Consider the following 14,303-nt stretch of genomic DNA (forward strand, 5'->3'; position numbering starts at 1 on the left):
CGGCTGCGCACGTGGCGGCCCACACGTCCCGCAACCGGAACAAGAACGGCGAGCAAGGGACCAGCACGAGGCGCACCGTATTGCAGAGGACGAGGGGCAGCGGCGGCGCGCCACTAGCCCTAAGTCGGAGTGTGAATAGCAGTGCTGCCAGGATGCCTGCGCTCGTCGTCCCGTGTGCAGAGCGGCTCTCCCTCGCGGCGGGCACTGCGCGAGGTGGAGCTCGTCGACGGCAGCCAGCACGGCGGCGATGTAGTAGAGAGCAACGGCGAGCTTACTCTAACGGAGGAAGCGGGACGTAATGTCCGTATGCGTTTGTGTAGGCATACATGCCTGACAATGGGCCCATATACGTTGTATGTGTACAAAATGGCACGGACGAGTGAGAGATAAAATTATAATGGCAGTTTTCCAAATAGACGAATTGTAATGGCGTATCTCCAAACTTGTAAAATTGCAATGGCGTAGATCAAAAAAACCCTTTTATCAATATATAAGAGCTACAACCAAAAGCATAATTTCCTGATTGTCTAGGACTATTACTATTCATAGGGCTTCAACCAGACTCGTCACTGAGAACTAGAACTTGGTACTTCGGAATGATATGGTTGAGTTGCAGCATCGTCAGACTCACTCAACATTATCTTACCATTGGCTAAAGCTTCTCTGAAAAGCAAAAAGTCTGCTTCTTGTACACCAGGCAAATCCAATGGAGTGGCATTGGGAGAAACTATTAACAGTTTACGCAGGGAGATAGCTTTCCTCATCAGAAAACTCACTAGTTGCACCTCAGTGCATGGCAAATTGAAGTTCATGATCTTTACCATGACAAGGTTGTCTAGGCCATCCTCTGGTGGTTCTTCACTCACCCCATCAGTTGAACGTTCCATGTGTTCATATCTAGATTCCGGGAGCTACAAAGATAAGCCATAATCATTCAGAAGCATTACAATTCGATAAGAGCTCAGATATAGATGAAGCGAAAAGATCGAATGATGTCATGAAGCAAAGAGATTTAGCAAGGTGATGAAGGCGTGTTAACCTGCACAAAGAGCCTCTCCAGATTAGGACATTGGCAGGTCTTGAGGAACACATAAAGGTCAGCTAGGTTGACAGCATCCATTTTTAACATGAGTAGCTATAGCTCTCTCAAACTGTTTAAGCTGAGATTGGGCAAACGAGAACTTCCTTCATCACTTGTCAAGAAAGACTGAAACAAAAGGAATGATTAGGTAAATAAAACTATGATGGTTTTCTTTTGTTTTTCGTGGAATCAAACAACTTAAAGTTAGTGATAAGAAGACAATAAAGTAAAATTCAATAAGGAGCAAATACCGGGAGATCATTGGAACAGATGGTGAGAACGTTGAGGCCAGATAAATCCTTCGGGAGAGAATTACTCAACATTCTGGCATTGTACTTGATTGATACTGAATAAGCAAACCGAATATAGAGATCAGCAAGCCTGACCTTCCGTGGGAGTCTGAAGGGGTCCTCGAGGAAGTCACCACTGTAGCGGAAAGATCGGAGGCTAGGCAAACGTTTGACGTTCAAACAGATGAATCCAAGACACTCCGTGACGCTAATACTCCTCAGGTTCGTAGGAATGGCATACAAGTAAAAGCCGTGACAGCTGCAGTCGCGCAGGTCGAGAGTGAGGAGGCCAGGGCACAGCGACATCATTTTTGAGAAAACCATCTCGCCAATGTGAACTGAGTGGAGCCGGATGACCTCGAGAGCGTGGAACGGCCGGGCGCCTTTGACGTGCATGCTGGAGACGCGGATGCGGCGGAGCGAGAGCCACGCGAGGGACGGGCTCGACAGCGGCAGGTGGAAGTTGAGCTTCTCCTCGGCCGTCGCATTGCGCGTCTCCACATGGAGGTCCTCGACGCCGCACTCGGCGGCGTAGTCGAGAAAGCCCTGGAGCTCCGAGGACTTGAGTTTGGACATGTCGACGATGAGGGAGAAGCGGTCGAGGCGGCAGCGCGGTCGCGGCTCGCGCGCCAGCGCGTCCAGCTCTCTCCGTGGGTCGTTGCGGGAGCAGAGGTGCACCTCGAGGGAGGCGCGGTGCGCCCACCGGCCCTTCCACAGGTCGAGCCACCCGCGCGCGAGCGCCCCCGTGCGGATGGCGTCCTTGAGGGGGAGGTGCGTCAGGATGCGTTGCCGCAGCTCGTCCGGCAGCGCAGAGATGCGGTCCATCACGACCACATCCGAGTCCACCACTTCGCATTGATCCCCTTGCTCATCCACCCTCTGCCGCTCGCTCCAACTGGGACCATTCGGGGCCGAAACATGGACGTTCAAAGGTTCAAGCAGACCAGGCGTGCTACCTTAGGGGCTTTTGGCCCATGCGTAAGCCAGACCAGGCGTGCTGCCTTAGGTTTGGGCTTTTGGCCCATGCGTAAGCCTTGTACAGAAAAACTTTTCTTTTTTATTTTATATTCTCCCTTTAAGAAATCTACTGGGTAGTATGCCCGTGCGTTGCTATGAAATGTCTAACATTTTGTACTAAAACACACGGATCACACTATGGCCCTGTTCGCTGGTCTGAAACTTGGCTGAAAAACACTGTTCCGGCTGGTTTGTTGTGAGAGAAAAACACTGATCGGCTGGTTCGATGAACAGTAACACGTGAGGGGGACCAGCCGGCTAGCTGAACGGGTTCAGACCAGTGAACACCACCTATAAGATAACAATACTGTAAAATTAAATACCAATGTTAAAGTGACATTTAATCCAAAAAAGCAAAGTTTGTGGAATTAACATAGTCACAGAGAGCGCAGCGTCACGGCCCAACGCTGAGCAGGTGCTAATTCGGTTGATCAGCACATGAGAAAAATGTAGGAAGTCAACAAAACTCATGGTTTTGATAACATACACTTGTAATAGTTATGAATGGTTACAAAACAAAATATTATGAACAAAACACTCAAAGCGTCATTTTTATAACAATAGAACACATGTTTAATTTTGATTTTGCCATCACACATAGTTTATTAATTTAATAATCTCACAATGTCACATATAATTTATTAATCTCACACATAGTTGATTAGCCATCAAGCGTTCGGGATGAAGACCATGCACAAGCGGTCGTATATACAAACTTAAATATAATATTTGAGTAAATATAAACATGTTACACAGACAATATTCTTAAAATGTAAATCTAACATGTATGGATGATTTTTCAGTTGGCATGTAGTGTGTACACAACATCTCCGTGTAGAGTCTGATAAATCATTTAAAAATACCTAGAGACAACAACAAATATGGCGTTAGTGAGATAATATTTGTACAATATAAATTGAATGAAAAATGCATTGTATGCATTAGTAATGTTCTATTACCTCGCCTATAGCGTCAAAACCCCCTTAAATATAATATTCTTCGTAAAAGTTCCATCCACTGTTGGGGTCTTCTTATCCTTACCTTTTTTATTTGATGTATTCTTATTTTTTCCTCGACATTCTTTTTAGCATTTTTCTTCTCTATCTTTTTGGCCTCCTCTTGTGCATCCGCATCAGGTGGGAGGGCAAGGATCTTAATATTCGTTCTTAACGTGGCTCTAGACATCGCAACGTACAACTGACCGTGAGAGAACACCGGTGCGGGCAGGTACACACCTACGTTTGGGATAGTTTGGCCCTGTGACTTCTTGACCGTCAGGGCAAAGCTCAGCCTGATTGGAAATTATTTCCTCCTAAACTGAAACGAGAACATCTCGTCATCAGACGGGCATAGCGATATTCAAGGAAGGAATACTTGCTTTCCAGCAGCTTTCCAGCTTGCTGCCCCACCACGTTTTCTGCGTCGATTGTATTTCTTCGGACCCCCCGCACCACTAGTCTTGTACCATTGCATAGCCCATTGGCAGGGTCAATATTCCTAAGCAATATGGCAGGACACCCGAGCTTGAGCTTCAAGACGTGTGGAGGCAGCCTGTTGGGGGTCAGACTGTTATGGAACTCCGCTGGATAGTAGTTATGTGGATCATCTACCGCGGAGTCAAAACTGTGATACACCGTCTCACCGTTTTCATATTAATCATGTGTAGGGTCGAGATGGCGGACTAGAAGGGGGGTGAATAGTCCTTTCTAAATTTAATCGCATCGACTAACCGAAACAAATGCGGAATTAAAATAATAGGTCTAGCCAAGACTACACCTCTCTATCTATGTTCTCTAGCACCTTGCAAAGATCATAATTAAGCAACTAAGGTGCCAAGCTAGCTAAAGCTCATCTATCCAATTCTAGGAGCAAAGTCACACAAACCTATACCACTAGTATTTTGCACACCGGGTAGCTCCTACATAATTCTAGTAAGCAAAAGCACAAAGCTCCTAAGTTCACTAGCAATGCTCAATAACAAGGAAACCAATGTCAAATTAGAGAGCGCAAATACTTAGCTACACAAACTAAGGAATATGACTAACAAGGTTACACAAATCAAATTAGCCACGCAAGGAAGCTACTTCTATGCTACACAAGCAAGAAGATAACTAGTGAGCTACACAAGCTAACTAATTACAAGAGCAACTACACAAGTACAATGTATATGAAAGTAATTACAAGTTTGTGTAAGAGGATTACAAACCAACAGGAAGAACAATTTTGACACGGTGATTTTTCTTCCGAGGTTCACGTGCTTGCCAATACGCTACGTCCACACTGTGTCAGTCTCTCACTTGGTGGTTCGGCGGCTAAGTGGCATCACCCGTCAAGCCCGCACGTCGGGCACCACAAGAACCTACCCCGAAAGTGAGGGTAGCTCAATAACACGCTCAACTAGAGTTGCTCTTCGCGGCTCCCGCGAGGTGAGCACATTGCCCCTCACAAAGCTCTTCTCCGAAGCACCGCACAAGCTTCTTGTGGGCTTCGACGGAGACCACCACCAAGCCGTCTAGGAGATGGCAACCTCCAAAAGTAACAAGTACCACCGGCTTGCAAGATGACCACCTAGTGCTACTCGATGCAACCTCACGATACAATCGCACTAGAATCGCTCACTCACTCGATCGGATGAACACTATCAAGCTCAACTACCAATAAGACAGAAGGTTCACCAGTCTCACCATGTATAACATGCACATCTTTTATTTGACACCACTGATGTTTCCTTTCATGCATGATTATTGTTTTATGCATGATTATTGTTTCCTTCCATGCATGATTATTGTTTCCTTCCATGCATGATTATCGTTTCCTTCCATGCATGATTATTGTGGGATCATAGGCATGGGTAGGCAGACGAACCAAAATAATTGTCACACCAAAAAATACCCACAGTTTGTTCTTTTTAGTTGTAAGATAGCGTGCCCGTGCGTTGCTACGGGATAACGAATAATTTATACTAAAAATACACGGATCGCACGATAAGATAACAATACTGTTAAATTAAATACCAACGTTAAAGTAACATTTAATCCAAAAAGCAAAGTTTATGAATTTAACACAGTCACAGAGTGCGCGGCGTCGCAGGCTCACAAACTCTAGAGCTTCCAGAGATTGGGTCGAATCCAACCTAGAGCCTCAGAACCCTGCATCTTTTTCTGGACGGTCTTCACTTCAGATGCGCCGGTAGCAATATCAACGATCTTCAGTCGATGGACCAAGTCGTATGGATCCCCATACAATGGCTCAGACATGTAGATTTTGTTCTCCTTATACTTGGATACACTTGTTCCGCTGAAGCTTTCATTGAAATGTTTAGACATGAACAGTGTCTGATCACCGATGTCCCTCGCCCTGGACCACTCCGGCATACGGGCGTGGAGGTTGCACTTGTATATCGCACTGCTGTAGGTGAAGCTCCGTGTCTCGTGGAACGTGCTCATCATGGCACCCACAATGTGCAACTCACCGTTTGATTCCAGGTAGCTGCGGTGGCAGAGCCCTGCAGGTGGCGACAGCGATGGAAGCAGCGCCGCTGTTGGAGTAGCGCCGCCGGCGTTGCTGCTGCAGACGGAGATTTCTCCAGTGCAATCGATCGCTAAGAACTTGTCTTGGCAGTGGACGATGGACCCCACGGAAAACTCCAGCTTGGTGTCGAGCAGCGTCCATGCGCTGTCGACTCCAACACGGCAGAACGCGACCTCCGTGGAGCACCCAAGCATGGCCATGGCCACGCACTCGCGGCCAGCGGCGTCAGGCGACGCTGAGAGCACGATCTCACAGAAGAACACGTCCCTCCTGTCTTCTAGCTTGATGGCTCTGCCTGCGGCATCCGCATCTCCGTAGCCGTTGGTGGGATGGAGGACCCACCAGTCGTGGACCCTAGACACGCGTTCCGATGAGGACGCCGCCGCGATGTGTTCGCCTGCTGGCGGGAGCTCAACGCGGGGGGTACGGGCACCGGCGAATGGATTTAGCAGCGTCACGGACGCCGCCTCGTCTATGAGCGCCAGCCACCCACACGAGGAGCCGCACGCCACCTTGCCGCGCAGGTCGGGCAGTGTCTTGGACAAGACCTTCTTCTCTGGGACACAGTAGAAGCCGACGCAGTCCGAGTCGGGGTCGAACGGGAGCAGCAGGAGCGGCCCGAAGGTCGCGAACGGGATGGCGGCGCGCCATGGGGAGCAAGCGGATCGGAAGGACGTCGTATCGTGGCCTGACGCGAGACGCTGCCCGATGGACTCGAGGAGATCCTCTGGTAGGCCGGATCTCCAGTCAGGGAGAGGTAGGGACCTTCTCTTAGGATTGGGAGGCTTTGCCATGGAAGACAGATGACATCAACTATGGTTCACGTATGAAACAGCAAGCGAGGGCGATGGAACACGTGAGCGTGAAACCAAATGAAAGGAGGAAAAAAATTTCCCTTTTGTAAATGCAAAGAGGGAAAGTAATTAAATGTAGCCAGATTTGACAAGGTTCTCATAAATACAAAGAGGTTCCTTTTGTCTTAATTCTTTTTCCTTCTGTGTTAATTCTCTTTCCTTTTGCTTGTTGTTATGTATGCTGGTGCATACAAACATGCAATGTATATATTGATAGCACAATATTTTTCTATTTCCTATTTTATCGTGATTCCTCTATCACATGACAGGTAATATTCAATCAAGGAAATGTCGTGGGATCGCAAGCGTTGGTAGATGGACGAACCAAAACAAATGTCGTACCAAAAATGTTTACACTTTGTTCTTTTTAATTGTAGAAGATATGTTGGGACAAGCCGAGAAGGCATACTCCAGATAACAAATTGTGGTCCAGGCTGAAGCGATGCAATCTGATATCTGATACTAGCAAACCAAAAAGGAAGGTATCTGGCATCATGTCACACAATCATTCTTTCATATATACAGCAAGGTTTCATCTTCATATTGAATTCTGAAATGAAAGTGGTAACACAATGAAAAAATAAGCATGTACAAGAATACCATGCAAATTACTCCACCAATAGTAAAATCAAAGAAAAGAAGTCATACGGATAGTACAGGTTTATTCATATCAATAAACTACACACAAACAGATAGCGCTCCACTGTTGTGATCTACTGGACTACAAATTGATAGGCACAAAAAGTTACTCCTCGATAAAGACCTCAGGATGAAATGGCTGAATTGCTGGATCATCGGACTCACCGACAATAATGCGTCCACTAGCCAAAGTTTCTTTGAGAAGAAGGTTATCCTCTTGTACGCCAGGCACTTGCAGTGACGCGACATTGGGAGAAACTAGTAGCAATTTATTTAGGGAGGTAGCCTTCCTCAACAAAAGACTCAACGGCCTGTTCGGCTGGTTGGCCAGCCCACTCATGGAATCACTGTTTATGTGAACAGTGATTTATTGTTTTTCTTTCACAACAATCAGCTGGAACAGTGTTTTGGCTTATTTTTCAGTCCTGCCGAATAGACCCTCACTAGTTGCACCTCAAAGCGCCGCCAATTGAAGTTCATGACCTTCACCATTCCAAGCTTGACTAAGCTATCCCCTGGTAGTTCTACGCTCACCTCTTCAACTAAATCCCTCAAGGGCACGTCACTGGTAGCCGGGAGCTGCAAAGATTAACCCCAAACACGCAGAATCATTTCAACAAATAAGAATGCAGACACAGGTTCAGTAAAATGACAAGAGTGACTACTAAGCAAAGCGATACAGAAAGCCGTAAAAAATGGTAACCTGCACAAATAGGTTCTCAAGATTAGAAAAGTGGCAAGACTTGAGGAGCAGATAAATGTCAGCTAGGTTTTGCGTCTCCATTTCAAGCATCAGCAGCTGTAGCTCTTTCAAATTCGGCAATTTGCTCATCTTGTCCCATCGGCAATTTGGTCCATCGTTCAACAAGGAAGATGCAACCTAAAGGGCATGGTTAATGAAACTTGAAAAGAATATATATATATATATATATATATATATATGCATATTTACGATAATGTCAATACATATTTACGATAGTTGGGTTACTATAACACATGGGAATATTTACCATAACGTTATAGTAAACCACTTAGTAAGGAGTTACTGTAAATCTCGTAAATTAACATAGTAATTATCGTAACTCAAAGTGGCTACAGAATAAGTTATTCTGCAGCCAGCTATAGGATAGTAGTTATATATATATATATATATATATATATATATATATATATGCATGCCTTTTTGCAACCAAACAATTCATGAGCGTACCTTGAGGGCATTGCTGCAGACGGTGAGTACTGTGAGACCGGAGAGATCATCCGGGAGCATTCTATTCCACCTGTAGGGGGGTATTGGCTCACCAAGGCAGATGTAGAGGTCAGTGGGTGCGGCGCCCTTCCGAAGGTGGTAGGGATAAAAGACGAAATCGTTGCTGTAGCGTAAGGCTATCTCCAACCGGAGATCTATCAGGAGACCCAAATCCAGAATGGGTCTCCAACACAATATCTATTTTAGGTGTCAGAAGTGATATAAAATCCAAATCTGAGTATCATCTCTCCTGAAGACATATTTGCAGAAAGGGTTCTCTTTTGAGTCTTATTGTTGGAGAAGACCAAAATGGGTATTGAATCATTTGCATGCAGCGCTACCCAAACGTAAAATGAGTCTTATATTTTGGATAACAATTGTTGGAGACAGCCTAAGGAGCAGAGCCTAGGCATAGGCACCCCCACAGTATGCAGCCTGGTCTCCCCGTAGCATTCGGCGATGTTGATTTGGCTCAGGGAGTTCGGGGGTGGGATGTGACGGTGGCCACAGTAGCAGCGGCGCAGGTCGAGAATGCGGAGGCGGGTACACAGTGCCAGAACTCTGGTGAACCTCACACTACTGGTGACGGAGTGGAGGCAGATGACCTCGAGCGCACAGAATGGTTGCGCATCCTTGTAGTACAGGTCGCTTATGTTGATGTTGCGGAGGGAGATATGCGCGAGGAGGGGGCTCGATAGCGGCAGGTGGTAGTTGAACTTCTTGCTGGGCTTGCAGCCACGCAGATCGATCTCGAGGTCCTCGACACGGCACTCGGCGGCGTACGCGAGGAGGCGCCTAAGGTGGTGGTTCCTGACCTGAGCTTCTGGTTGTCTACGACGAGGGAGAAGCGGTCAAGGCGGCGACGCGGGCTGCTCTCCAGCAAGCGGAACACCTCTGTCGGCTTGTCGCCGGGGAGGAGGTGGATGTCGAGGCAGGATGTCGGTTCCGACCAGCGGCTCTTCCAGAGGTCGTGCCACCCCTGTGCGAGCGCCCTCGTGCGGATGGCGTCCTTGAGTGGGAGGTGGGTCAGGATGCGCCGTCGTAGGTCGTCCGACAGCGCTGGGGATATTTAACTTTTTACCATCGTAACGGATGACGCCTCCTCAAATAGCAGCTTTAGGTTTGGCGCTACACTTTTAGCAGCAGAGAGAGAAAAACGATACACATTTACCACTTCTCGCGTGGCATGCCAGCTCCGCTGTCCAGCTCGGATCCGAGTCAGCAGGCTCAGATAAAAAGACCTCCCCTGCCCTTGGCGTCTTTATCCTCCTCACTGACACACGGGCCCCACGTTAGATTCTCCTTCGTTCTCTAGCCGGAGCATCCGCACGCACCCCCAACAAGCAGACCGCCACCGCCGGCAGCATGGCCGCGCCGCTGCTCCGGCAATGGCGCCGCCTCGCCGTGCTCGACGCCCTCCTCGTGCTCCACCTCGCCACCATCGTGGCACAGTCACCGCCAACTTCACTCACGACCCCTGCCGCACCCACGACCCCGGCGACGCCGGCGCCCACTACCACCCCGACAATGCCAACGCCCACCGCCACCCCTGTCGCACCAGCAAAGCCACCGCCGGTCGCACCGCCACCGGTCACACCACCTCCCACGACGCCGCCCGTGGTGCTCCCACCCGCCGTGATGCCGCCCGCCGCGGCGCCTCCACCGACGGCCACACCACCCCCGGTCGAGGCGCCCGCGTCGCTGCCTCCCGCGACGACGCCCCCGCCCATGGCCGAGGCATCGTCCAAGGGCAAGAACAAGCACAAGAGGAGGAGGAAGCAACACGGCACGGACGTGACCCCGGCTCCAGTGGACGTGACCTCGGCTCTAGCGAGCGCCGCCCGTCCCTGGCTCCGACGAGCGAGGTCGGCTTCGTCTGGCGTGACCCTGGCTCCGGCGGTGGACGCGGCCTCGTCGGGGTCACTGGCGTCTCGGGTGGAGACGGGTGGTGTCACCATGAACTGCACGAGCTCCTCCCCTTCCTCCCTGTGTGGTGATGGCCGGAGGTTGAAGAAGAATCTAACTTGTGGGGCCCGTGTGTCAGTAATGGGGGAGGGAATGCTAGGGGCAGGGGTGGTCAGTTTACGTGAGGATGCTGAGTCGGATTCAAGTTGGAAAGCGGAGCTAGCGTGTCACGCGAGCAAAACTGGTAAATGTTTATCATTTTTCTCTCTATGCTGCTAAAAACGTAGCGTCAAATCTAAAGCTGCTATTTAAGGAGGCGCCATCCTTTATGATGGTAAAAAGTTAAATATCCCGTAGCGCTAAGATGTGGAAAACATCCACCCGCCGCCTCCTCTTCCCTCTGGCGCCGTCGCCGCCACCACCGTCCGATTCGATAGCCATTGCCCGTCGCCGCGCGTTCCCCACTAGCACAAGCACAAGCACAAACCTCCCCCACAGGCTGTTCAAGGCTGAGAATTCTGGAGAGTGTTCGGCTGGCATTAAATTACTACTGCAGCAGCTGAAAAATACTGTTCATACTAAAATTTAGTGAGAGAAAAACACCGATCTAGCTAAAAAAAAAGGCCAGCCAGCCAGCAAAAGCTGACCAGCCGAACACGCTCCTGGGCCTGTATATAGTATAGACAGTCATGAAGACCCGGCTGCCTGGCAGCCTGTGGCCCAGGAGCCCATCTGGGAAAAAAAATGTCAGGGGAAGGTGCAGTACCTACACCCAAGGTGGAACGAAACGTGGAATCAATTTTTTTTCTTTTGAAAACTTCAACGGGGGTTACCCCTCCTGATTTTATTGAATTTAGGCACCAGTTACATCATTACAAGATATACACGAAGGTTTACAAGGGCTGAGTGGAGGCTGCCAATTTTTGGTATGCAGTGAAGTCTACTGGTTGAGGTGCCAGCACCGATTTCCAGTCCCAGACTTGACCAAAACTGCTCAGCAACGGCGCAATGGAACATGATGTGGTCTGGTGTCTCTTCTGCAGCTCCACACACCGAACAGTTTGGGGAGTCCACAATGTGCTTGCGATGTAGGTTTGCTCTGCACTGGATTCTTCCTTTTGAGAGTAACCAAGCGAAGAGCTGTACTCTTGGTGGTGCAGAAATGTGGAATCAATTTCATACTTGAAATGACAGGGCATAACAAACCTCATAATTAAAATGGACTGGCTACTCTTGCAACAGTGAAAACAATGCAAAGCGAATCTGCTCTAACAACATTGTGGAACATGGTGCGGTCTGCTGTCTCTGAAAGTCTGAATATTGTTTGCATTCTAAACAAGGAGAGGGAAACAAAGTTCAGAATACTGAGTCTTTTTTTTTAGCCATGAGGGCTGCATAAAATTAACCACGTGGTCGAAATAAATATAGAATATCACTGATTTGTTTTAAAGAAAAACCGTAGCACCCAATTGTCCACTGAGTTACACAGAACAGAAATGATGATATCCATGGACCATGGTGTATAAATGTCTGGGCTCTTATTCCTTTAAGGAATAGGTAAGGCAGAAACAGGAGTACTCCCTCTGTCCCGATATATTAGTCGTTGTAGCCTTGAACGAGGTGCATCAAACGTTGTTTGAACCTGGGCGTCATTGTGTCCGGATGCATGGACTACCCTGTGAACCTAGACGCTTAAATGCTGTGCCAGAACGACAAACATTGCGGGATGGAGGGAGTATCAGATAGACAATTTGAGTCAGTGCAGGTTCTTGCATAATTGTTATGGTATCTGAATATCTGACATCCAGTAAGAGGATGCAAAAGATATGCTAAACCACATTTTTCCCCCAATTCTACGTATTACTGAAAGGGCAAATCAGATAAGGAAAATTTAACACCTTGGAACCCTGCAATGTATCTGGTATTTGGAATTCTTTTCCAGTCCGTGTTGCTTCTCTGATAAACGCTACACTGTCAGTAGTTTTACGCGAGGATGTATGCTGACAGCTTATCAAGCAATTTTTGTATTCCTGGAATGCAAGTAAGCTCATATGTTCTTTTCAGATTAATAGAGAAAACATAAGGGAAATCCTCAGTCCTAAGTAACACAATCACCAACCTCTGGTACAGCAACACCCAAAATTCAAATAGATCTGCAGCAAACAACTTAATCGACCAATTTAGAATTCAATTTTTTTTTTGAGTTCAAGGGCATAATGCCCCGGCCTTTCAAATATTATCAAAAGACCAAACAGTTTATAGCACAGTTTGCTCAAAGAGCGTCCAAGCCCAACTGGCAGGCGGTGAACAACCAACTAGCCACTACCAAGCAACCAAAACTGACATAGTTAAACTCCAGAAGCAGCCACTAAAAAAACCAGCACTAACGAACCATCCCTATTACATCACAGGACAGTTTCAGCTCCTTCATCAGGTAAAGCTCGGAAACACCAGCAGCCTTGAGCACTTCCTAGGCAACTGAGCCCCTTCATCATTGGCCGCCGTCATGCTTCTGAAGAACTTTGCATTGCGTTTCTAGTGAAATCGGAAAGCCAAGAAACCCTCCTTGCTGCAGTCTTCAGGTTCTCCAGGAAACCATCCAACCGCTCCCTTTTGTTCACCGGGCAAAAAACTATCTAGTTCTGTAGCAGGCCCAAGATTTTGTAGAACAACACCTCCATACTTTTCCATCAAGACCTCTGAAAACAAAGCTCATTCCTAAGTTTCCAAATCGACCACAACACAGCAGAGGTTATCATGTTAATAACACTATTCTTTTTGTCACTCAACCAAAACTGCCCTATACCGATTATGTCGCCACCTACTTGTATTCCTAAAATATCAGAGACAACTGACCAGCATCTCCTAGCAACAGCACAATCAAAAAATAAATGATGGCAGCTTTCATTCTCAACACAGAAAAGACAAGTTGCATTCTCTACTTTTCTATGCTTGGCTAAATTATCCCTAGTTAAAGTTATGTTATTAATCAACAGCCATAAAAACATATGGACTCTTGGAGGAACTTTAATCCCCCAAACAACCGATACATGCACTTGCTTAATCCCTCTAAAATTAATGACTTTGTAAAGCGATTGAGAAGAGTAAGTTCCTTTAGAAGTAAACTTCCAGATCATCTCATATTCCTCATGCGAAAGATGAACTGTTGAAACTAATTCAACTACTTTTAACCATAACTGATAAAGGTCATCGCTTACTGTTCTCCTAAAGGTGCATTTCAAATTTGATCCATCCCACAACTCTGCAACTGTCTTCCCATGCTCATTAATGATCCGGTAAATAGGCCAAAACTGTATGGCCAAACTGGACGAACCTAACCAAGTATCCTCCCAAAACCTAACTTTCCTCCCATTTTCAACCTTCCACAGAAAACCCATCTTAGCAGCCTATGCTGCCCACATAAAACCCTTAAAAAAACTAGAAGCAATTGAAGTTCTAGTGAGCAGAACATAAGGATTCAAAGTATCATACTTGAAATCTATTAACTCTTTCCAGAGTTTATCTCTATCCAAATTATATCTTTTAAGCCACAAAGCCAGAAGGCATAAGTTTAGATCTCTCAGATTAGGGACCCTAAGACCACCAAAATCCTTATGCATAGAAACTAACTCCCAGTTGGCTAAGTGATATCTATGATTATTCTCAGAATCATCCCAAAGAAAATTACCCATGTGGGTGTTTAACATTTTAATGGCCCATTTAGGGAATTTGATAAA

The 14,303-nt window shown here is 47.2% G+C and overlaps 3 protein-coding genes and 1 pseudogene across 4 annotated transcripts; all 4 read right to left on the reverse strand.

Moving 5' to 3' along the window:
• Window positions 1–556: 556 nt before the first annotated feature.
• On the reverse strand, window positions 557–2,239 carry LOC136525240 (putative FBD-associated F-box protein At5g53635). 2 transcript variants are annotated; one of them, XM_066518237.1, is made up of 3 exons: window positions 1,468–2,239; window positions 1,040–1,207; window positions 557–911 (listed from the first exon to the last, which is right to left on the reverse strand). In XM_066518237.1, exons 1-2 carry the CDS (start codon window positions 2,194–2,196, stop codon window positions 1,136–1,138), a joined length of 801 nt encoding a protein of 266 aa, XP_066374334.1. In that variant the 5' UTR covers window positions 2,197–2,239; the 3' UTR covers window positions 557–911; window positions 1,040–1,135. The 2 variants fall into 2 exon arrangements, with proteins under 2 accessions (XP_066374334.1, XP_066374333.1); XM_066518236.1 differs by having other exon boundaries at window positions 1,333–2,239.
• A 3,250-nt stretch (window positions 2,240–5,489) lies between these two features.
• On the reverse strand, window positions 5,490–6,713 carry LOC136526449 (putative F-box protein At5g55150). Its single transcript, XM_066519114.1, has one exon. The coding sequence runs from the start codon at window positions 6,711–6,713 to the stop codon at window positions 5,490–5,492; it is 1,224 nt and encodes a 407-aa protein (XP_066375211.1).
• An 805-nt stretch (window positions 6,714–7,518) lies between these two features.
• LOC136526450 (uncharacterized) lies at window positions 7,519–8,742 on the reverse strand. Its single transcript, XM_066519115.1, has 4 exons — window positions 8,623–8,742; window positions 8,116–8,292; window positions 7,866–7,991; window positions 7,519–7,731 (listed from the first exon to the last, which is right to left on the reverse strand). The coding sequence occupies exons 1-4, from the start codon at window positions 8,680–8,682 to the stop codon at window positions 7,519–7,521; spliced, it is 576 nt and encodes a 191-aa protein (XP_066375212.1). The 5' UTR covers window positions 8,683–8,742.
• A 278-nt stretch (window positions 8,743–9,020) lies between these two features.
• Window positions 9,021–9,985, reverse strand: LOC136526451 (F-box/FBD/LRR-repeat protein At5g22700-like; annotated as a pseudogene).
• Window positions 9,986–14,303: the final 4,318 nt, after the last annotated feature.

Source organism: Miscanthus floridulus, chromosome 19, assembly GCF_019320115.1.
Source record: "Miscanthus floridulus cultivar M001 chromosome 19, ASM1932011v1, whole genome shotgun sequence".
Taxonomy (NCBI): domain Eukaryota; kingdom Viridiplantae; phylum Streptophyta; class Magnoliopsida; order Poales; family Poaceae; genus Miscanthus; species Miscanthus floridulus.

Bases quoted from the DNA above. Each gene is read 5' to 3' on its own strand.
- LOC136525240 (XM_066518236.1), bottom strand. From the start codon at position 2,196: ATGGACCGCATCTCTGCGCTGCCGGACGAGCTGCGGCAACGCATCCTG. The intron at 1,208-1,332 runs GTATTTGCTCCT...CTTTTGTTTCAG, and splicing joins TCTGTTCCAATGATCTCCCG to TCTTTCTTGACAAGTGATGA.
- LOC136526449 (XM_066519114.1), bottom strand. From the start codon at position 6,713: ATGGCAAAGCCTCCCAATCCTAAGAGAAGGTCCCTACCTCTCCCTGAC.
- LOC136526450 (XM_066519115.1), bottom strand. From the start codon at position 8,682: ATGCTCCCGGATGATCTCTCCGGTCTCACAGTACTCACCGTCTGCAGC. The intron at 8,293-8,622 runs GTACGCTCATGA...CATGCCCTTTAG, and splicing joins TCTGCAGCAATGCCCTCAAG to GTTGCATCTTCCTTGTTGAA. The intron at 7,732-7,865 runs GTGCAACTAGTG...CTGGCCAACCAG, and splicing joins TCAATTGGCGGCGCTTTGAG to CCGAACAGGCCGTTGAGTCT.